Source organism: Acipenser ruthenus, chromosome 14 (assembly GCF_902713425.1).
Source record: "Acipenser ruthenus chromosome 14, fAciRut3.2 maternal haplotype, whole genome shotgun sequence".
NCBI classification, from domain to species: domain Eukaryota; kingdom Metazoa; phylum Chordata; class Actinopteri; order Acipenseriformes; family Acipenseridae; genus Acipenser; species Acipenser ruthenus.
In genome coordinates, this window is record NC_081202.1 from 15,616,586 (window position 1) to 15,641,758 (window position 25,173).

At 38.2% G+C, this 25,173-nt stretch overlaps 1 protein-coding gene across 3 annotated transcripts in view; it reads left to right on the forward strand.

Moving 5' to 3' along the window:
* The window catches only part of LOC117419781 (plexin-A4), a 248,524-nt gene that overhangs the window by 31,507 nt on the left and 191,844 nt on the right, over window positions 1-25,173 (forward strand). Inside the window, exon 4 of one of the 3 annotated variants that reach the window (XM_058985938.1) lies at window positions 15,169-17,233. The exons of the other annotated variants lie outside the window; for them this stretch is intronic. Coding sequence (XP_058841921.1) covers window positions 15,169-15,264 — 96 coding nt within the window. The 3' untranslated portion in view covers window positions 15,265-17,233. Of the gene's footprint in view, window positions 1-15,168; window positions 17,234-25,173 lie in introns of those variants that run through there. 3 annotated transcript variants of the gene reach the window in all.

A 25,173-nucleotide genomic window follows, 5' to 3' on the forward strand; every position in this document is an offset into this window, starting at 1 on the left:
ATTGTCTAGATGAAGACATTTCTGAGTCAACATAAACTCCTAGGTCTTTTTCATAGTTCCCTTCTTCAATTTCAGTATCTCCCATATGATATTTATAATGCACATGTTTATTGCCTGCATGCAATACTTTACACTTTTCTCTATTAAATTTAATTTGCCATGTGTCTGCCCAATTCTGAATGCTGTCTAGATCATTTTGAATGCAACAGTGCAACAGTGTTTGCCATTCCTCCTATTTTTGTGTCGTCTGCAAATTTAACGAGTTTGCTTACTATACCAGAATCTAAATCATGAATGTAGATTAGGAATAGCAGAGGACCTAATACTGATCCCTGTGGTACACCACTGGTTACCTCGCTCCATTTTGAGGTTTCTCCTCTAATCAGTACTTTCTGTTTTCTACCTGTTAACCACTCCCTAATCCATGTGCATGCATTTCCTTGAATCCCTACTGCGTTCAGTTTGAGAATTAATCTTTTATGCGGGACTTTGTCAAAAGTTTTCTGGAAATCTAAATAAACCATGTCGTATGCTTTGCAGTTATCCATTTTCAATGTTGCATCCTCAAAAAAGTCAAGTAGGTTAGTTAGACACGATCTCCCTTTCCTAAAACCATGCTGACCGTCTCCCAGGATATTGTTACCATATAGGTAATTTTCCATTTTGGATCTTATTATAGTTTCCATAAGTTTACATATAATAGAAGTCAAGCTTATTGGTCTGTAGTTACCTGGTTCGGTTTTGTCTCCCTTTTTGTGGATCGGTATTACGTTTGCTATTTTCCAGTCTGTCGGTACAACCCTTGTGTCAAGAGACTGTTGCGTGATCTTGGTTAGCGGTTTGTAAATAACTTCTTTCATTTCTTTGAGTACTATTGGGAGGATCTCATCCGGCCCAGGGGATTTGTTTATTTTAAGAGCTCCTAGTCCCTTTAACACTTCTGTCTCTGTTATGCTAAAGTTATTTAAAATTGGATAGGAACAGGTCGACATGTGGGGCATGTTGTCCGTGTCCTCCTTTGTAAAAACCTGTGAAAAGTAATCATTTAATATATTTACTATTTTATTTTCTTCATCTATGATTTTGCCATTTCTGTCTCTTAGACATTTAACCTCCTCTTTGAATGTTCTCTTGCTGTTATAATATTGGAAAAATATTTTGGAATTGGTTTTCGCCCCCTTAGCAATATTGATTTCTATCTCTCTCTTGGCCTTTCTAACTTCCTATTTGACTTGTGTTTGCAGTTCTAAGTACTCTTTCTGTGTGCTTTGTTTTTGGTCCCTTTTTAAAACGCTCTGTAAAGTGCCTTTTTTCGCTGAATATTTTTTTAAATTGATCTATTAAACCATTTTGTTTTAGATTTAGATTTGTCTACTTTTCGGATGTAATTGTTTTGCGCCTCTAGTACTACATTTTTAAAAAACAGCCATCCTTTTTCTGTGGATGTTTTCTCTATTTTACTCCAATCTACTTCTGTTAGTCTCTGTTTTCATAGTTTGCTTTTCTAAAATTGTAAACCTTAGCTTTAGTCATTACTTTTGGGGTTTTAAAAAATATTTCAAATGAGACCATGTTGTGGTCTGAGTTTGCCAATGGCTCTCTGACCTCTGTTTTAGTTATTCTGTCTTCATTATTTGAAAAGACTAAATGAAGGCATGCCTCCCCTCTAGTCGGTGCCTTGACAAATTCCGTTAGGAAGCAGTCATTTGTCATTTCCACCATTTCAATTTTGTCCATCATGCCCCCCATCGGGTTTTCCCAATTTATATAGGGGAAGTTGAAATCCCCCATAAGTATGGCTTCTCCTTTTCTACACGCATTTGGAATGTCATTGTATAACAGATTATTTTGCTCAACGTCTGAATTTGGTGGTCTATAGCATGCTCCTATTATTATGCCCTTTGAATTTGTGTCCATTATTCTGACCCATATTGATTCTGCATTGTTTTCTTTGTCCTGATTTAACACCTGGGCTTCAAGACTATTTCTTATGTATAGCGCTACCCCTCCGCCTCTTCTGTCCTGCCTGTCTTTCCTATATAGTGTGTACCCACTAATATTATATTAGTCTCAGTCACTCTCGGACAACCAAGTTTCTGTAACACCTATCGCATCTTATTTACTTGTTAGTGCAGTAGCTTCAAGTTCTACCATTTTGTTTCTGAGACTTCTAGCATTAAGATAAATACATTTGATAGTTGTCTTACCTGAGTTGTTGCCCTTTTTTTGATGTGGTCTCCCTTCTGTTTTTTTTTTGTTTTCTCCCCCCTTCGCTTCTAGTTTAAATGCTTCTGGACCTCCTGAAGGATCCTTTCTCCGAGTAGATTGGTTCCCTTTCTGTTTAAGTGCAGTCCGTCCCACCTGTATAGATAGTCCTTGTTGTAGAATGTGCTCCAATGTTCAAGAAAGGTGAAGCCTTCCTGTGTGCACCACGATTTCAGCCATGCATTTTGATTTTGTATTTCCAGCTGTCCATATTGTCCTTTGCAAGGCGCCGGCAGTATCCCAGAAAATACCACAGTTTTGGTCTTGTCTTTGTGTTACAGAAACTTGGTTGTCTGAGAGTGATGGAGACGAATATAATATTAGTGGGTACACACTGTATAGGAAAGACAGGCAGGACAGAAGAGGCGGAGGGGTAGCGCTATACATAAGAAATAGCCTTGAAGCCCAGGTGTTAAATCAGGACAAAGAAAACAATGCAGAATCAATATGGGTCAGAATAATGGACACAAATTCAAAGGGCATAATAATAGGAGCATGCTATAGACCGCCAAATTCAGACGCTGAGCAAAATAATCTATTGTACAATGACATTCGAAATGCGTGTAGAAAAGGAGAAGCCATACTAATGGGGGATTTCAACTTCCCCTGTATAAAATGGGATAACCCAATGGGGGGCATGACGGACAAAATTGAAATGGTGGAAATGACAAATGACTGCTTCCTAACGCAATTTGTCAAGGCACCGACTAGAGGGGAGGCATGCCTTGACTTAGTCTTTTCAAATAATGAAGACAGAATAACTAAAACAGAGGTCAGAGAGCCATTGGCAAACTCAGACCACAACATGGTCTCATTTGAAATATTTTTTAAAACCCCAAAAGTAATGACTAAAGCTAAGGTTTACAATTTTAGAAAAGCAAACTATGAAAACAGAGACTAACAGAAGTAGATTGGAGTAAAATAGAGAAAACATCCACAGAAAAAGGATGGCTGTTTTTTAAAAATGTAGTACTAGAGGCGCAAAACAATTACATCCGAAAAGTAGACAAATCTAAATCTAAAACAAAATGGTTTAATAGATCAATTAAAAAAAATATTCAGCGAAAAAAGGCACTTTACAGAGCGTTTTAAAAAGGGACCAAAAACAAAGCACACAGAAAGAGTACTTGGAACTGCAAACACAAGTCAAAAAGGAAGTTAGAAAGGCCAAGAGAGAGATAGAAATCAATATTGCTAAGGGGGCTAAAACCAATTCCAAAATGTTTTTCCAATATTATAACAGCAAGAGAACATTCAAAGAGGAGGTTAAATGTCTAAGAGACACAAATGGCAAAATCATAGATGAAGAAAAAAAAATAGCAAATATATTAAATGATTACTTTTCACAGGTTTTTACAAAGGAGGACACGGGCAACATGCCCCACATGTCGACCTGTTCCTATCCAGTTTTAAATAACTGTAGCATAACAGAGGCAGAAGTGTTAAAGGGACTAGGAGCTCTTAAAATAAACAAATCCCCTGGGCCGGATGAGATCCTCCCAATAGTACTCAAAGAAATGAAAGAAGTTATTTACAAACCGCTAACCAAGATCATGCAACAGTCTCTTGACACAGGGGTTGTACCAACAGACTGGAAAATAGCAAATGTAATACCAATCCACAAAAAGGGAGACAAAACCGAACCAGGTAACTACAGACCAATAAGCCTGACTTCTATTATATGTAAACTTATGGAAACTATAATAAGATCCAAAATGGAAAATTACTTATATGGTAACAATATCCTGGGAGACAGCCAGCATGGTTTTAGGAAAGGGAGATCATGTCTAACTAACCTACTTGACTTTTTTGAGGATGCAACATTGAAAATGGATAACTGCAAAGCATATGACATGGTTTATTTAGATTTCCAGAAAGCTTTTGACAAAGTCCCGCATAAAAGATTAATTCTCAAACTGAACGCAGTAGGGATTCAAGGAAATGCATGCACATGGATTAGGGAGTGGTTAACAGGTAGAAAACAAAGTACTGATTAGAGGAGAAACCTCGAAATGGAGTTAGGTAACCAGTGGTGTACCACAGGGATCAGTATTAGGTCCTCTGCTATTCCTAATCTACATTAATGATTTAGACTCTGATATAGTAAGCAAACTCGTTAAATTTGCAGACGACACAAAAATAGGAGGAGTGGCAGACACTGTTGAAGCAGCAAAGGTCATTCAAAATGATCTAGACAGCATTCAAAATTGGGCAGACACATGGCAAATGAAATTTAATAGAGAAAATCGATATATGCTTGGATATATTGTGAGAAGTGTTGAATTTAAATCAAGGGAAGTAATGTTAAAACTCTACAATGCATTAGTAAGACCTCACCTAGAATATTGTGTTCAGTTCTGGTCACCTCGTTACAAAAAGGATATTGCTGCTCTAGAAAGAGTGCAAAGAAGAGCAACCAGAATTATCCCAGGTTTAAAAGGCATGTCGTATGCAGACAGGCTAAAAGAATTGAATCCTATTCAGTCTTGAACAAAGAAGACTACGCGGCGATCTGATTCAAACATTCAAAATCCTAAAAGGTATAGACAATGTCAACCCGGGGGACTTCTTTGACTTGAAAAAAGAAAAAAGGACCAGGGGTCATAAATGGAGATTAGATAAAGGGGCATTCAGAAAAGAAAATAGGAGGCACTTTTTTACACAGAGAATTGTGAGGGTCTGGAACCAACTCCCCAGTAATGTTGTTGAAGCTGACACCCTGGGATCCTTCAAGAAGCTGCTTGATGAGATTCTGGGATCAATAAGCTACTAACAACCAAACGAGCAAGATGGGCTGAATGGCCTCCTCTCGTTTGTAAACTTTCTTACGTTCTTACGTTCTTTTAATTTCCTTCCTAGCTCTCTGAATTTGTTTTGCAGGGATCTTGGTCTGTCTCTTCCAATGTTGTTTGTACCGATGTGGACGACTACTACTGGGTCGTCTCCTGTTCGTTCTAGGAGCCTCTCCACATTCTCAGTGATGTGCTTGACTGAGGCTCCTGGAAGGCAGTACACTGTTGTAGTAAGGGGGTCCAAACTGCGATCTGAACTTGCTGTGTTTCTCAATATGGAGTCCCCAACAATCATGACCTCCCTTCTTTTTGCTGCCTGGCCAGCACTGTCTATAGGGTCTTGGATGTTGTTTCTTTCGTTCTCTTGATGTTTGTTTTGGTCATCTAAATGTTGAAGTGGCTCAAATGTGTTGGATGTCTGGATTTCTGGTGGTTGTGTTTGACGAAGTTTCTTTTTTTCCCTGCTTCTGCCTATCTGAACCCAGCTGTTTCGACTCTCTTCCATCTCCCTGGTGGCTTTCTGTCTGCTAGGGGTGCAGACTTCCATGAATTGTGGGTGTGTCAGCTCCTCAAGCTCCTGTTGCTGTCTCATTTCCTCCAGCTCCTTTTCTAGCAGGCTTAATCGCTGAAGCAAGTCCTGGATCGTGCAGCACTTTACACAAACTTGGTTGAGCTCTGTTGGGTTTTCTCGGATTTCCCACATCATGCAGTTGTCACAGATTACTGGCTTGAAGACCATTTTTTTGGAAGTTTAGTTTAGCTTCTGCAGCTGTCAACCTGCTTTTCAAACTGCTTCTAACTGCGTTGTACTTGTCCATGACTGTACTTCTCCCACGATGTCGCTTCCACACGCTGGTTTCCTGGTTGGTGTTTTGACAAGAAGACAAGGTACTGCACCCACTGATTTCATTACAATATATAAGGTCTGGATTGTGTGGTCCAGTGGTTCAAGAAAAGGGCTTGTAACCAGGAGGTCCCTGGTTCAAATCCCACCTCGGCCACTGACTCATTGTGTGACCCTGAGCAAGTCACTTAACCTCCTTGTGCTCCGTCTTTCGGGTGAGATGCAGTTGTAAGTGACTCTGCAGCTGATGCATAATTCACACACCCTAGTATCTGTAAGTCGCCTTGGATAAAGGTGCCTGCTAAATATATATATATATATATATTATTATTTGTTTGCCGTGAAAAAGTATTTGCCCCTGTTTGATTTTCTGCAATTTTGCACATTTCACATTCACAGATTTTTTTGTGGGTTGTAGTATATAGAGAAAAAATGACATCAAAGTTTGGTGCTTCTTCATTTGTTTGGTGTGCAAGGTAATCAAACATGCAATCTTCAGGTGTGAAAGTTATTGCCCCCTCAACCCAATTAAAGGGATAATTAGGGTCAGTTGTTTGAGTACTTTGGTTAACAACCAGGCCTGATTTTGGGCCAGCCCTGCCCAATATAAATCTGACTAACTTTGGCCCTTACCATCAGAGTGAAGTTGTCGGCACACAGGTTCTAGAGGCACATCATGCCACGAACAAAAGAAATTCCTGAAGACCTCCGGGGGAAAAAATAGTTTTTGATGCCTATCCGTCTGGAAAGGGTTACAAAGCCATTTCTAAGGCTCTGAGGCTCCACCCAGCCATATTGTCCATTGAACCTTTTGGCCCGACATGGGCCCCGTTATGTCTGGTGAAAACCAAACACTGCATTCCACAGTAAGAACCTCATACCAGCGGTCAAGCGTGGTGGTAGTGTCATGGTTTGGGGATGCTTTGCTGCATCAGGACCTGGACGCCTTGCCATCACTGAAGGAACCATGAATTCTGCTCTGTATCAGAGAATTCTACAGGAGAATGTCAGGCCACCCGTCCGTGAGCTGAAGCTGAAGCGCATCTGGGTCATGCAGCAAGACAATGATCCGAAACACACAAGCAAGTCTACATCAAAACGATTGAAGAACAAGAAAGTTTTGGAATGGCCTAGTCAAAGTCCAGACGTAAACTCCATTGAGATGTTGTGGCAGGACCTGAAACCAGCAGTTCATGCTCGAAAACCCACAAATGTCACTGAGTTGAAGCAGTTCTGCATGGAGGAGTGGGCCAAAATTCCTCCATGGCGCTGTGAGAGACTAATCAATAATCTACAGGAAGCGTTTGGTTGCAGTTTGTTGCTGCTAACTGTGGCGTAACCAGTTATTGAGTCTAAGTGGGCGATTACTTTTTCACGTGGGGGGATTGGGTGTTGCATAACTTTCTTTAATGAATAAATGAAATATGTGTCAAATTTTTGTGTTCGCTCACTTGGTCCCTTTTATCTAATATCAGATCTTCAACCAAAATCTAATAACATTTCAGTGTCAAATATGCAAAAATGCAGAAAATTGGACAGGGGGTAAATACTTTTTCACAGCACTAATATAATATATATTTAATAATTTCCCAAGAGAAGATGATTTTTGTTCCTTCCTTGATCTGCAAGTATAGACATTTCTCTAGAGATTTTATTCGGAGGACTGTGATATGACATTATACAACAGAAGAAATTTTTTTCTTTACATCCCAAGCCCGGAGAGGCTATACCTGCTCACTGTTAAATCATGCCATATTTTAACAGAAGTCCTTGTTTGTTGTTCTAGATTCTGAATAGAAAATGTATCAAAGTTTCCTCTTGTTAGTTTATAGAAAAGGAAAGAATATGAAAAGTACATGACATAATATCCTGTTTGTTGATGGGCTGGTTTTAAAATGAACACCATTGTCAACAAGTCAGTTAGCATTTTTGCCCTGTGTTCCTCTATCCTATCTTTATTTATTTATTTATTTATTTATTTATTTAATAGACCCTGGCCCCATGTGTCAGAGGTGAGGATAGAAGGGGGTGGTTTAGTAATGTTTTGGGGAGGCAATTTAAGCAAAGTACTAAGGTCCGTGCCCTTGCTTGTCCTCAAGAAGAGCAATGGGATCCTTTAAGAACCAAAAAGCTGTTGGTCCTTCTAACAAGATGTGATTTGACTCCATACAGAAAAAGCAGTGCTACAAATCTGAAGTGGTTTTATCAATACTTAAATAATATCCATTAATGCTCAACAGTTGGCAACAGTTCAGTACATGCATCTTTCAAAAGAATAATCCATATTTTTCATTTTATTAGGAAATACACATTTGGGAATCTTTTTATTAATTTAATTAACATTGTACTATGCATCATTGCTTCTAATTAATTTCTTAGTGAGCAAGTTTTAAAAAAATAAATAAACCTGCATTAGTGCAGTATGAGGTACTGTATTAAAGCACTTCTTTATTTCTTTTTTTAAGCCATGGGCCTTGGGTGTGGACTTGAGTCCATGTGAATATCACCTGTGACAGCAAAATATTGTCAAGTTGGAACAGTGGAATATAGTTTCAGATGGGTTGCGTTGAAAGGGTAACATTTATATTGCTTGTTTATTTGTTTTGTATAGTGTATTTATCATTCCGTTTTACAAAAAGCAGTGCAAGTTCTTGTGAATTACTTAAACGGCACTGACCATGTATTTGTATATACAATATGCCTCTTAATATGTTCTGTGATGTATTCATTTGGTAACTTCAAAGCCTCACAGTTATAACAAAATACAGGGAGGGGGGGGGCCACGGGACAAACAGAGCTATTAATATTTAAGACAGGCCTGTTTTTAGGCCTCGGCACAAGGGAGAGAAGACAGATTGGTTTGTGTCATTTTGTTTGGAAATAAAGCTCCTGGGCTTGATTTTTGTATATTTATTAAACGTGTTTATAAAATTGACGGGTGTAATTTTTGCCTGGGATTATTGTGGCAATACATGCTAATTTTCTTCTTTATCAACTCCTTGCACATCTATCTCCCCTCCATTAGGAGGTAATACAATTTAAAATAAGACTAATTCTGGTGTTGTCAACCCTGTCTCATTAAGCCTGGCTCATTATTTGAGTTGTAAGCAAAGAGGCTAGCAGGCCTTTTAATGCTTTGAGCGTTGGAGTAGTAATAAAGCCATTGCATCATTTTTTTTTCCTGATTGATAACAACACTCTATAAAGGGACCAAAACCCTTCCACTTCCAAATGGCACGAATCCTGAAGGTATTTGGTGTTGGAACACAAGCTAATCCAAAGTGGTTATAGCTAGTTTTAAATAATTAAATACATCTTAAATGTTGTGCACTTTTGCTATGTAGATCTTGCATGTGCAGTTGAAAAACACGTCTTAAAGCAAACAAGCTTTTTTTTTTTCACTTTAAACAAATGATGTCTTGTACCTTACTGTAGTCTGTTAAAGGAAGCACTGTTTATATACCTTAATTAGCCCCACACCCCCTCCCCCAAGGAAATAAAATCTACTTTACCTGTGCTTTCCCGCCAAAATATAATTTTGACTTGTTTGTTGTTCTACTGTGCAATAATAATGTTTATACATTTAAGAGGCAGTAACCTGGAGTGCCAGAAATGTCGGTCTATGATCTCTGGCAGTTCAGAGGCTCAATAAATATTAAGTGCCGAATGGCTGATTGGGCCTAAGCACTGTGAGAAGACGGCTGCTATGCTTGAGTTTCCTAGCCTTGGAGTCTTTAATGGGAGGAGCAGCTGCTGCAGGCCCTACATAATTGTAATTTACTATCGCACCTCCTTCTTTAATTTGAACGCCATTTATGAGCTCCGGGCAAGTCATTCGTTGCTTCACTTATTGTTTTAGTAAAATATAATCCTATTCAGACTTTAAATTTATATTTTGTCCTTAAAGAAAATGTATTTAATGACAGACGTTCATAATTAATTTATGAATGAGAAGTGGCGTTATGATTGTTTGAAATACGCGTGTCTTAATTGTTTTTTTTGGTTAACTGTGGTGGAAGCCAGGCATCATCAGTTGAAGCAAAACCTATACTTCCTATACTTTATGCACATCTGCTTTTCTAAGCTGCACAATTCATTCCCGACTGTGTAATGGCACTCAATAGAGTAAACAGCAGAGCAGATGGCATGTGTATGCAGCTATGATTTGTTAAAAGCTATCTTTTGTATTCTTTTGTCTAAAGTTTGTGTGTGTGGGGTGTTTTTTTTTTTTTTTTTTTTTTTTTTAAATCTTGTTTGGTACAACATGAAAGTGAAGTGGTTCTGGCAACACACTCCACAAGTCAAAGGTCAAAAGGAAGTCGCACAAAATGTTTATTTTACCAAATGACTAGAACAGCTAATAATGTGCATTGTAGTCCCAAATCTGTGTACATACTGTATCTTGTACATATATGTTCCACTGCCAAATAGGCCAAAAACTGTTGGCTTTCCACAAACGGTTCTCTGAATTTCATCGTGTTGATTCACCCCTTTATTTGACAACACTGCTAGGTGGAGGTAGATGAACAGGGAGTTACTACACAGGTTTCACCTTCCTCCTCAGGATTTTTAGATGGAGTAACCCTCTGTGGTGAGAGTTCTGCTATTCTCAATAGCAACAGAGATTCAATCCTGACTTTCCAATCCATTACAACCAATTACAGTCCAATCCAATAGCATACACCTTTTGAACTTTGCTTGTTCCATCTTTTAAATCTATTTTGAATTCTTTAGTCTCTTTTAATGTATACACTTTATTTTGTGATTTGAGTTCTTGTTCCATGGTAATTTTATGAATGCACCTGAATGGCTGAATTTTGTAATGTATTAATGGACTAGAAATAAACTTTATTTTTTATATAAAAGTCAACAGAACTTGACTGACTGACAGATGGCAGTCATCGCTTTTGTATTTGTATACACAGGGCAATTGACTTCATGGAAACTGGTTGCAGAAAATAAATCTCTGCAAGTGTAGCTATGGAAATATGTCTCTCGACCCCAATTAGAAAAGGAGCATATGGCTAAAGTGCTAGATTATTTTTGTAATCGGTCAGAAGTAATAGAAACACAAGACTTGCAGGGATTTATGTGAAGGGAGTACATTTTATGGGATACAATAAATAAAATGAAGTGCTGTGTACAGAAGGTAAGTGATATAATGGATAGCAGCAAATGAATCGCCATGTTGGGCTTTATTACTAGCCAACATTGCTTAAACCATATTCTAGCAAATTTAGCTAAAGACTATGGACCATCTGATCTTATTTCCCCGCCCCATGATGTGGACCATTGCCAGATTCCTGATGCAGCCTGTTCAGATGGTCTGAACAGGCTGCATCACAGAGCACATGCATCCACTGCACACCCAAGCAAGCAGGATTCCACGTTTTCCAGTGCGCCCAAAAAGAATAGCACATAATGAGATGGCTTCCCTATTGCAATCCACCATTCTCTGTTTCAAGCTCTTCAGAACTCTACAAGGGACTCTGTACTGGAGACGTGGTGTTCCAAAGAGCCTGCCAAAACTAAACATAAAAGACACTTGATCACAGCTTTAAAAGTTGATTAATTCAGCAACAAGTGTAATTAGGATCACTATGTTAAACAGTGGCTGCCACGTGCGGTTAACAGTCAACTGCTTTAATATGCCGCTCACGGAATGATTCTTTAAATGTACAAAGAACGACTGCTGAGTTGTTTCTTTTAATATGAATGTAATCTGAAATTTGTAATTTGCTCCATGTTAATGGTGCTGAGTGACAGCCCAATGATCTGAGACTGATTTGGTCCTTCTAGGTGCACTAGAGAGGGCGAGGGAGAGAGACGGAGAGAATCTTTACATCATTAGGTTCTTTGGAGCTGAGGATCAGTTTAATAACTTCTGTCACAAAAAGCATATTATGTGCAGGTTCTTAATTAAGGAAGTGATATTAATTTATTTTTATTATTGCAATACAATATATTGGGTGCACTAGCAATATTTGGGGCAGAGGATCAAGCAGACTTGAAATATGATCTCATATTTTAACACACACAAGAGATTTTTAAAATGCAGTAGAAGCTCAGATTTACGAACACCAAACTTACGAACTGACCAGTCTACCGAACATCCCACTTTTAGCCGGAAGTATGCAATCACTCAACCATGCATGCAATGCAACCAGATAGGCACTCATTTAAGTGGCGTGCGGGTCATATATTACTGTACCAATAAATGTATCCTGACAAAGGTAAGGTAGATTTCAAAGGAAGAATCTGTGTTTTTGCTACATGTATAGTATGTTTAGTACTGTTTTAAACACTGGAACCATAATATGAGTTACCAGATTGAGGGTGTAGACAGCAGATGTACACATTTATTAACCATTGAAAAGTGATTTTCAGACTTATGAACTACCTTCACTCCCAAGGTATTTGTAACTCTGAGATTATACGGTAGCAGAAGTAAGCATCGGGTGTGGTTGTATTTAGATCAGCATAATAAAACATGTGCAATAAGGAAACAAAGATGCATTGAAATTTGTAAATGGGGCAAAAACATTTTGTTATCATTGACCTAATTTATCTAAAGTGTTGTTTTACATGAACGTAATCTCTCGCACACAATACTGTGTGAAAACATGCATGGCCTAATCATGAGGAAGTTACTTGGTTTGTCTTAGATATTCAAGTATGGGACTGCCTCATGGGACTAATATCTGCTCTCTGCTTTACTTTTTATGGCAGCAGTATCTCTCAAGAAAACTGAGGAAAAGAGAATAACGATATGGCTGTGCTATAATAGGGCAACCAGAGCACAGTCTTTATAAAAAATAAGAGCCAAGTTGGCTGATTTCTGTACCCAATTTAAGAAAAGCCTTTTTGTACCATGCACAATGCTTGTAGTAGAAGGCATAGCTGTACATTCTAGGGAATACATAATCCACCTGTTTTTTATAAAGCGATTTTTCCATCAATCAACCCTGAAATCCTACCTGCAGTATTGTGGGGAGTGGATCTGAGTCGGCAAGCTTACATTTTGTAAGGCTGTGAGGATCTCTAGATTAAGATGTTGTAGTTTATTTTTATGTGGGTTCGCTCTCTACACCACACTGAAGGGATTTTGCTGAGTGTGCTAACCACTATAGTGGCTATTAGTGAAGCAGGAGATTTAAAAAGAAACCCACACTCCTACGGAGACTGGAGGCTTGTCATCGGGTCGAAATGCCAGGCAAGGCAGAACAAATATAATTACACCTGGCATCCCTTTGTACCTGCTGAGCCAGTTGCCATTTACAGCTAATATGTCAATTAACCAAAACTTGAGGTACAGTGGCTCTCAAAAGTATTCACCCCCTTTGGACTTTTCCACATTTTATTGTGTTACAACATGGAATCAAAATGGATTTAATTAGGAGTTTTTGCCACTGATCAACACAAAGAATGTCCATAATGTCAAAGTGAAAAATAAAATCTACAAATTGTTTTAAATTAATTACAAATGCAAAACAGAAAATAATTGATTGCATAAGTATTCACCCCCTTGAGTCAATATTTGGTAGAGGCACCTTTGGCAGCAATTACAGCCATGAGTCTATTTGGATAAGTCTCTACAAGCTTTGTACATCTGGACACTGCAATTTTTGCCCATTCTTCTTTGCAAAATTGCTCAAGCTCCGTCAAGTTGGATTGGAACCTTTGGTGAACAGCAATTTTCAACTTTTTCCACATATTCTCAATTGGATTGAGGTCCGGGCTTTGACTGGGCCACTCCAGGACATTGACCTTTTTATTTTTAAGCCACTCCAGTGTGGTTCTGGCTGTATGTTTGGGGTCATTGTCCTGCTGGAAGATGAATCTTCTCCCAAGTCCCAGGTCTCTTGCAGACTTCAGCAGGTTTTCCTCCAGGATTTCTCTGTACTTTGCTGCATCCATTTTGCCCTCTATCTTCACGAGCTTTCCAGGCCCTGACTCAGAGAAGCATCCCCATAGCACGATGCTGCCACCACCATGCTTCACCGTAGGGATGGTGTTCTCGGGATGATGTGCGGTGTTAGGCTTGAGCCAAACATAGCGCTTAGCGTTGAGGGCAAAAAGCTCTATTTTGGTCTCCCTGGACCATACAATCTTCTTCCACTTGGTCTCGGAGTCTCCCACATGCCTTCTGGCAAACTCTAGCCCAGATGTGATGTGAGTTTAACAATGGCTTTCTTTTTGCCACTCTCCCATAAAGGCCAGTTTTGTGAAGCACCTGGACTATTGTTGCTGTATGCACAGTGTCTCCCAGCTTAGCCGTGGAAGACTGTAACTCCTTTAGAGTTGCCATAGGCCTCTTGGTGGCCTCCCTGACTAGTGCCCTTGTCGCCCGGATTCGGCCTGTTCTAGACAGATTCACAGTTGTGCCATATTCTCTCCATTTCTTAATGGTGGACTTTACTGTGCTCCAGGGGATATTCAATGCCTTGGAAATGTTCTTATATCCTACCCCTGATTGGTGCTTTTGAAGAACCTTATTCCGGATTTGCTTTGAATGTTCCTTCGTCTTCATAATGTAGTTTTTGTTAGGAAATGTACTAACCAACTGTGGGACCTCCCAGAGACAGGTGTATTTAACCTGAAATCATGTGAAACACCTTAATTGCACACAGGTGGACTCCATTCAACTAAGTATGTGATTTCTAAAGACAATTGGTTGCACCAGAGCTTATTTAGGTGTGTCATAAAGAGGGTGAATACTTCTGCAATAAATTATTTTCTGTTTTATATTTGTGATTTAATTTAGAACCATTTGTAGATTTTATTTTTCACTTTGACATTATGGACTTTTTTTGTGTTGATCAGTGGCAAAACTCCTAATTTTAAATCAATTTTGATTCCATGTTGTAACACAATAAAATGTGGAAAAGTCCAAAGGGGGTGAATACTTTTGAGAGCCACTGTACAATTAACAGATTTAAAAAAAAAAATCATGACAGTTTTATTGATTTTGTTTTTAAACACAGTTGCAAAACACTCTTCAAAACTAATTTTAGTACAAAAACGGTTCAAAGACCAGAATGATGATAAAATCTGCCAATTGCAGTGAATGCCTTTGGGTAGCATGATATGCCTGTGATTGGTCTCTTTCCATTATGGCTTGGGTTTTGTATAGATTTTAGTGGTTTCAGAAGTGCTTTTTTTTTTAAAACTCTTGAATAGAGTATTGAGCTGCAGGTTTGTACTCTTGCTTCTTGTGAATATGTTTCTTCAGTTATTGCCTGAAATAAATTAGGTATTTCTTTATAGGCTTTATTGACGCAGAGAGGCTGGAGTGTGGACTCAGCAGGGGATGTCAGTCAAGTTCCCCAGTGGATGCCAGAACTCAATGCAGAATTCAAATGAGGAGCCATAATTTCCTTTTTTCCTTTTTTTTATAAATTTAGTCGTTGCCAATTATTTTTATTGTTTTCTCCCAATTTGGAATCGCCAATTTATTTTATTATGCTCAGCTCACCGCTACCAACCCTGCGCTGACTCAGGAGGGCGAAGACGAACACACGCTGTCCTCCGAAGCGTGTGCCGTCAGCCGACGGTGTTTTTTCACACTGTCGACTCACCATGCAGCCACCCAAGAGCTACAGCGTCGGAGGTCAACGCAGCTCTCGGGCAGCTTACAGTCAAGCCCACAGTCGCCTGGCCATACTACAGGGGTCGCTGGTGCGCGGTGAGCTGAGGGCACCCTGGCCGACCTAACCCTCCCTCCCCCTGGGCGGCGCTCGGCCAGTTGAGCACCGCCCCTTGGAAGCTCCCGTCCTCGGTCGGCAAAGGAATAGCCTGGACTCAAACTAGTTTGTTTGCATTTCTAATACAATGAATCAACAGGTCTCTTGCAAAATATCCTTAATGAAATGTGCAGATTTTTGTAATGGCAAACCTTACAGCATTTTGTGAGGAGTGCACTGTACTTGAAATGTAAAGTGACATCCTGCCTAGGTCTGGGCATTCCATGTAATACATGCACTTACTAAATTGTTTGTGTTAAAAAAATTAACTGTTTTGTAAAACTTACGTGAATTAGGTTGGCAGTATTAGTGAAGAGGGAATTAATGTATTATACTGTCAGCACTCACATATCTGACCCTATAAAATTTTGACTTCATTGACGGTTAAACGCGTGTGACACATATTTGATTATTTCATTTTGGCCAGTTCCACCCTTGTTCAGGGAACACACAAAAAAATACAGTATCAAAAATACATATCTGAAAAGACTGTTTTTAAATTAGTAGGCTTCCATTTAGAGACACTGTATTGGTTTTGTTGGTAAAGTACTATATTTTCAACAGAAGTAGTATTTTAATTCAGAACAATAAGATTCTGAAAATCACTTACCAAAAGAGACGACACGTGGAGTGTAATACAGTACATACTTTTAAATCTGATACGTATTGTAGCAGTATGTAAAATTCCCCGTTAACGATCCAACAGCAAAATGAAATCAAAATGTTGCCCATAAACAGAACTGCACACAACGAAAAACGTAATGCAATTTAGCAAAAGATTTAAAAAAAAAAAAACTGACGCAGTTTCCATAATTAACAGTATCCAAAGTCAGTATTCAAAAGTGCAGAATATAGTGCGCGATAAGGCCCTAATGTCACAGTTCACTTGCAAATGAAAATGCACAAAAACTAAATATAACAGATTTAAAAAAAAAAAAATCACAGTATCTAAAACTGTTTAATGATTAACTGTTATATTACTGTAGCTTGTTTTCGCTTTGTTTTGGCTGCATTTTCATCAGGTGAAACTGGAGGACGCGTTTGAAATTGCACAGGGGTCTCACTAATTACCACAAAAAAACACACCAAAAAACCAAACAGTAAAATACAACAAAGATATAATTAAAGATAAAACGCGACTGACGTGTACTTCATTAATGTGTATGTTTGTGGAAAATTAACTTGTAAAATCCATTGACATCATATTATGTAGATAAAAAAATATATATGTATAGTCTTTTAATGTAGTCGTATAGGATTCCCAGTAGTCTTTGTGCTCCCACCAAGGTTGGGGTGGAAAATCAGATGGAACTAGTGTGCCTCCATTATACTGCAGCAAACCTCTACTCGGAAGACTCTTGCCTCCAGAGTTTTGTAGCTTTTAATAATGTCATTGACTTAGGTTAGCAGACACAGAGGAAATACTTCTACGGTGATTAGCAGTGACTCATTCTACATAGGGCCTAATTGAGACTTGGCTTGGGTGACCAACAACTGGGTCACAAAGAGATGAAATTAAATGCAGTCCTATCATCTTACAGGTGTCCCTGAATAAAATAATTAAGTAGATAATATAGCTTCATGATTAATAGAATGCAGGAGATATAGCAATAGCAATTTTCTTCAGCAAATTAATGTACCTTTTTTTTTATTTAGTTTGAGTTGGCATATGCTTTTTGTCTTCATTTTATGATTTATTGAACACCACTGCAAGGTGTCTTTTAATCTCAGTTCAGAAAAGGTCACATTTGACTGAAAAAGGTACAATTTAGTGATCCTTGTAACCAGTGCTCAGTCTTGTGAAACATTCATTGGTAATCTAGAAGGTCAATGTGCTGGTTCTGCCAGAGAAAATGTGAATTAAGAAGATCAGATGGCCAAATTAATTATCCAGCCAATTTGATTTAATTTGAGATCATGTCAACAAGTCTTACTGCAGTGTTTCAAGTCGGCAAAACCCCCTATATCCTCTTAAGTGAATACAAGAAGCCGAAGTGGTGCAAAAGGACCAGGATGTACATATTATTATATTCTCCAAAACGACCCTCTTTTGTCTGTTAATAAGTGGCTTCTTTTCATTAAATTACAGCTCTGTATGTGGATATTTACACAAAATTAGGTGTCATTTCAATCATATTGTTGCTGTATAAATACTACTGTACCTAAAAATGATACCTACAGAAATACATTTGGCATACATTTTATGAACTGATTTCATGCAACTAAAAAAAAAACAAAACGGATCCCTATTTAAATAAAGCAGCATTCCCCAAGACACCCCTTTTAGAAACAATTGCAATTGGGGATGCTTCCCACTTTAAATAGCTGTACATGTTTTCTGTGAAATGACAGGAAAGGTTGATATATTTGGCCACAGTGATTTGCAATCTGAAGTTGATCTGGAAACCCTGTTACATTATTTATATGTATTGCCTGTTGGCTTAAGTTTTCTAATCTGTTGTCCATGTAGATTTCCATTAGGTCAATATTGAATTGTTGCTGTTCCATGACCCGAGGGGCTGAGTTTTTAGTAGCAGAATCAAATTTTGTTTGCTATAGTGATGTAGCCCCCCTGCCTTGTGTTCTAAATTTTATTAATTCCTTGTTTTGTTTTGTTGTGTTTTGTGTGGTCAAATTAACGTTGCTGCACAACCTGGTTACTATTGTAGTAAATAACAAAAACGATATGTAAACTTTTTTCACTTCTGCCGATGTCTTTAGTTGTTGTCTTGAAGCAGAACTAGACAGGACAGTATTCTAAGCATTTCCTTTTAAAGCTGTAGATCTTTTGTTCATGTCTATTTCAATGTATACTTCAAATTAGTGGAAGGGGCTCATTAGGGTTCACCATCACATGCTGAGGCCGGCTACAAGTAATTCATCAGTGCAGTTCAAATACAGCATGGGCTTGTCCTAGATTTGATCATTTATTGTTACGGCATTATTAAGTGCTTTGTGAATTGCTTATTAAACAGTAATGCAGCAGCTGCTCATAGAGAAATATATCCTTCCCTGGTCCACCTCCCCTTTTGTTGAAGCTTGTATCGTCTGCCAAATATGAACAAGAGCCCCATTCACTGGCATGCGGCTGGTGTCACTTCCAGCTTTAGTCTGTCACACAGCATGTGACTCTTAACCTTTTCTAGTTAGGGGTGGGTACATTTGTGTTAGAGGGAGTCTCTGTGCAGCTGCAAGTAAAGTTCTTCCTGTAATAAGCCATTGATTATGCCCAGCCAGATCTGAATAACTATTACACCTACAGCTGGCCTTGAGTAAAAACTCAGTACCCTAAGGGACATGTGTTCCCATTGTACTCATGAGCCCCATTTACACTGGGTTCAGAGGTGATATCATGTAATTAGTTTTCATTAGTAATTAAGTAGCCCAGTCAGCCTACATTTGAGATGATATTGCTATGCAGCTTCATAGTGACACTTGCTGTTGGAAGTAAAAACAAAAAAGGCACAATTTATTATTATTATTTATTTCTTAGCAGACGCCCTTATCCAGGGCGACTTACAATTGTTACAAGATATCGCATTATTTTTACATACAATTCCCCATTTATACAGTTGGGTTTTTACTGGAGCAATCTAGGTAAAGTACCTTGCTCAAGGGTACAGCAGCATTGTCCCCCACCTGGGATTGAACCCACAACCCTCCGGTCAAGAGTCCAGAGCCCTAACCACTACTCCACACTGCTGCACAATGGTACTGTAGTCTACTATACAGTCAACAAGGTGTTCCTAAGCTTTGAGAATATTAAGTTAGTAGATGACCATTTTGGCTTATTCCTTCTGTATTGCAGAATAGTTTCCCAATACTTTGAATTACTATTGACAATGCAAAATACTTATATCGGTATACGAAGACTATGTTTGTAGGATTAGGATCCTTTTTTTTTGTTTGTTTGGTTGGTTTTGCCCAATGCAATACAAAGTGCACATTTCCAGAAATGCACCCGTTTGCTTCAAGACTGCAGGCAGTACGTTGCTGACTCCAGTTACAAGGTTGACCTGACCCAGCGGGATCTGAACCCAGAGTTTTAAAAATCGGAAATCTGGGGTATTGCTGTGCTTTCTTTTAATTTCTTTTTGTTGTGTTATAACTCCAGGATAGACAGCCCTGAAGACTTTCTGACCACCATAATTGGTGCTAATATCCTCCTTGGCCCACCACACAGGCTTTTAATAAATTGTATTGTGCGGGTGGGGAGCCTGCTTTTATGAGCTCTCTAAATAAATACAACACCTTCACTTCAGCTTTGTAGTCCATTAACAAGCAAATGTTTTCAGACACTTCCTTGTAAATGTCTCGTAGGAATCTTGTGTGTGGCAATAACTCTCCTTTTAATTACAATGTTTGAATGACAACAAAAAAATGACATATATATAAACACTTGAACCAACAAAAATAAGTACATGTACAGGATGCCACAATAGATTTAATAAGTGGTGTCTAAGGCAAATGTGAGAAGAGAGAGAATTAGTTGCAATCGGAATATAGCTACTGTAAAATGTAAAAGCTGCTGTAAAAAACATCATGCCTAGAAATCTTTATATACCACCATTTTTGGTATTATTATTATTAGTAATAGAGGTATTATTATTAGTAGAGGTATTATTATTATTATTATTATTATTATTATTATTATTATTGAAAGTAAATATTGGTTCCTGAAACCTGAGTATAGGGGATATCTCTCTGACAAGGAGCCTATAAATAAAATTGATAACATTGTAACAAAATGTTGACAAAATGTTTTGTTAAAGTCTAGTGTTTTGCTGTACCTCTCAATTAATCTTCTTACTGTGGCTTCTGTAGCAGGCTGAGCAGCTTATTACATTGAGGTAAGTTGTTCTGTTAGTTTTTATTATGATATCTTTCTATTTTCTAAACACTATCACTCCAACCTCACCCTTGGCAATACAGTATGCTAACCAAATCCAGGATCTTGTCAGCCTCATTGCACTAACAGCCAAGATTATGATACCTTCCGACTTTGGTGAAGGCCTTTGCAGTTCATCCCACATGACAGCGAGAGCCCAATAATGACACCAGACATGCTAAATACAAGTATTGTTGTTAACTGTTGGACTCTCGTGTGTAACAATGTGCATTGCTGTTAAAGCACTACTTCATTGAGTGCTGTCTCTGTTTTAAGTGTCTTTCCTTTTAAAATCAAGACTCAATGATGATTGTTTAATGGAAACCCTTGGATAAAGATCATCTCTGTAAAGCTGTTAAACGTATAAGGGGGGTTTGATGGAAGTTAGATGCAGTTTAGGATACTACTCGGCACTATTGGCATTCAAATAGTGAATCTGCTGTTTTCACTCATGCTGCAAGTAAACAGGAAACATATTATAATCCAAATTGTATAATAATGTGATAGAAATGTCTGTAAAATGCTACAATTTCTTCTACACCAAAATGCAATTTGCTACATTTTTCGTGATTTTAACAAACAACGTATCCACACTTTTGAGTCCGTTAAATCAATCAACGGAAGAGTTGTGTGTTAATTGTTTTGTACATTTTAATAGTTTTATTTTACACAAGAAATACATTTGACTATCTCTTTGCACATTAACAAAATATAAATAGAACTGTGGAGCTGGCAACAGCCCCGGATCCTGTGGTTTGCATGCATACAGTGTTTAATGAGATGAGTCACAAATACAGTGACTTGGTGGTGTTATTGTACAGTGAATTCAAAAACAAGAAGCATCAGGCACCAAACAAACAGGCAGAAGTAAATTATACATGTGTGTGTGTGTATATAATAAATATAGTAGACTTTCTATTTACAGTATATGCTATCATACAAGTTTCTGAAGGTTAATTGTACCTCAGATGTCACTCTTTCACCCTTTTGCCACTTACTTCACTTCATTTATTATATTGCAGCCACACCAAACTGCTAAAAAGGCCTCTTAACCTGTCCAGTGTATCTGGCCCTCTCAACAGCACACTGACACAGCTGGTCCTGATTGCTTTATGCTTCCTTTGAACCTTTAGATATGAATATCTGGCACAATTATTGATATCTCTGTTCTTTCTTTGGTCCCTCACCTTTTGCATTCACAGCTGTATCAAATTAACTTGGAAGAATTGAGTATACAAAAGTCCAGACTCTTTCTGGTGTCCTGTGAGAGGTGAGACACAATGAATTATGAGTGTCCTGTCTGGAAAAAGTAGCTGGATTAAATAATTCAACAGTTACTATAATGTGAGCTCGTACTGTAGGCCCGGTTGTGAACTCCTTTTATTGTCGGCCTGCGTGTCAGTGAGATCAAGGTGGGGCATCTTGCTTCAGCTGGACAAGTCTCTGTGGAGTTAACAGACCTGAGGAATCAAAGTCATGGCAACCTTGACCTCAACCTTGAAAGGCCCATATTGAATCTTATTTAGCAGTTTTAGATATGAGCCATTGCAACAATATTTCATCTTATCCTTAATTTACAGTGATTTTTTGACCTTTTCTATCTTTGTGAAGACAGTGTATCATTGTCTTTGAACTGTGGACAGCCAAATTAAATACCATCCAGATGTTCCCCACCAGAACACCAACTGAAAATGTCATTACAAAATGACAAAGGATTCTCTTTACCATGTTAGAAAAACATTAGCGCACTTGCAAAGAAAATGGAAGAGCAATGGAATAGAAAAACTGAAGGTTCACAGCAGGGGTACTAATGTAATGGAGCATTTTGCCTCAGAATTAGAGATGTATTTTTCGGTAACATGAGGTTTGCCTTTTTAATATAAAAAAGACAACTTTATAATTAGGGCTTCTGATTTTCAGTTTTAACTGATTAAAAAAAAAAAAACCCCCACCCCAATACAAAAGAAAAGGAAATCGGTGTATATCCAATAAATACCGGAAATGGTTACTCAATTCACGTTGACTTGACCCCTTCCCCGTGAAAAAAATAAATAAAATACCTACTGCAGTTTGACAATGCCCCCTCCCCCTCCTTCCTGACTTGTATCTCGCGTTGTTTCTTTCTGAATACTTTAAACCCACCCCAACTGCTGAGTGGCAGCAAATTTCTACATTTCTTTTGGAGGACTGTAAGACGCTTGCAAGATTTAAAATTATGTTCTTGCCTGCGAGATTTAAAGCTATATTACAGTACATAGTATTTGCATGCTCATGGAATTTAAAACAGACTTGCAAATTGTTGAAATGTAAAAAAAAAACAAAACAAAAAAAAAAACACACAAAAACCCCAGAAGAATATGCCTGTGACCACAAGGATTTAGTTGTGGAAGACCGTAAAGGAAAGAAGGTACAATTAAAGTGTTCAAGTACTGTCGAGTTACTATACATATTGGCCCTGAATATCAAAGCTTGTACATGCATTTGCAAAATTACATTCAAATGAGTTCTGATGTATTGATGCTTTATTATTGTTATATCAAATGCATCTTCTCTTGTTTCTCCATATCTCCTGAAACACACATCCCATTTTGTTTTTCTCCCCCTTTACTACCGTTCAGTCCCAGCTGTCCATTGATTAAAATCCTGAAATGACATAAAAACTGTCCTTTTGCATCATTAACATATAGGTTTCTAATTTAAATACTGAATAGTTTAGTTTTTTCACCATCTTTATGTAAATTGCAGCCATTCCACCTGTCGGAAAACAGCAGAAAAGTGTTTCATTTTATGGTGGAAACAATGTTTGGGATAAGACAGATGAAGACAGCGAGTTTCGGACTGACTGAAGACACTTGATATTCAGGGCCATTGTGACAGAAAAGATGAAGGTAACAGAAAATAATAATTTCATACAGTATATAAAAACCGAAAGCCCCCAAAAAAACAGATTTTACATATAACTTGAAAATAGCTAAAATTAAGCGCCGAAAAATGAAATGAATAAAAACCAAAAAGCAGGAGCCCTAATTTATAATACATGGTTTTAACCATGCTGTATCAAGCTATTAAAAAAAATAATAATAATAATAAAAAAGGGATGCTTTGACTGTTTTTGATTTGTGTGTGTATATACACACACTTTTTTCAAAAAAGAAACACATATGTGTTTTGAATGTACTTTTTATAGCATTAGTATGGCAGTTTGCATAGTAAAATACAGTTTCCGAGAACCTTAACCTGTACAGAAATCATGAAGACATTCAATAAAGTTACTTTCAAAGGTCAAACAAAGTTCAAGGTCAACAGAAATCAGTAATGGGTATGCCCACCATTGGCATTGATGACGGCCTGACATCTCCTGCCCATGGATTGAATCAGAGCCTGGATAACATGCCAGGGAATGGCGGCCCACTCTTGCTCAAGTGCCTGGAAAAAGTCTTTGTAACATCTGTGGCTCAGCGTGACGTCGTCGCACGTGTTGATCAAGCTCATCCCACAAATGCTCAGTGGGTTTCAGAGATAGTGATCGAGATGACCAGGGAAGCACTTGAACATTGTTCTCAGTGAGGAAAGCTGTGGTGGCCCGGGCTGTGTGCTGTTGTGCATTGTCATGCTGGAAAATTTACGTTCCGATGGTTCATGAATGGGATCATATGAGGCTGTATGAATTCATGACAATAGCGCTGAGCTGTTAGGTTGCCTTGAACATGAACAAGGTTGGTTCTGCCACTGTCTGAGATTGCTGCCCACACCATGACACTCCCACCACCAAATCTGTCAACCTGTCGCACACAGTTGGCCTCAAAACTTTCATGACGTCACCTGTATACCTGGGCTCTTCCACCTGCATGTTGAAGCAAAAATCTGGATTCATCACTGAACGCCACGTTTCTCCATCTTTGTATGGGCCGCAGTTGATGATGTTGTAGTGTAAGAAGTCTGGTCAGAAGTGGCCTTCATGGAAGACTTGTGGCCAAAAAGCCATACCTCTGACGTGGAAACAAGGCCAAGCGACTCAACTATGCACGAAAACGCAGGAACTGGCTGCCTAAATCCACAGAACTGTGGTTAGTTCTCCAAGATGTTTGGGCCAACCTACCTGCCGAGTTCCTTCAAAAACTGTGTGCAAGTGTACCTAGAAGAATTGATGCTGTTTTGAAGGCAAAGGGTGGTCACACCAAATATTGATTTGATGTAGATTTTTCTACTGTTCACTCACTTTGCATTTTGTTAATTAATAAATATAAACTATTAACATGTCTATTTTTTAAAGCATTCTTTACAGCATTTTTTCACACCTGCCTAAAACTTTTGCACAGTACTGTGTGATATATATATATATATATATATATATATATATATATATATATATATATATATATATATAATATAATTAGGGCTGTCAGTTAAGCCTCAAAATGGAATATATATATATATATATATATATATATATATAATTCCCAACAAGCCTCAAGCAAGTTTAACATACTACAGGGGTGTTACTAAAATTTATTCCAAACAGATTACAGTACTTTGGAATGTAATCTATATAAACCTGACACGTGTTTATGAAGTGTGTTTTTTTTTTTTAGTGACAGCTGCAGCATCACGCATTGCATCTTCTTACTGTACCACTTAACC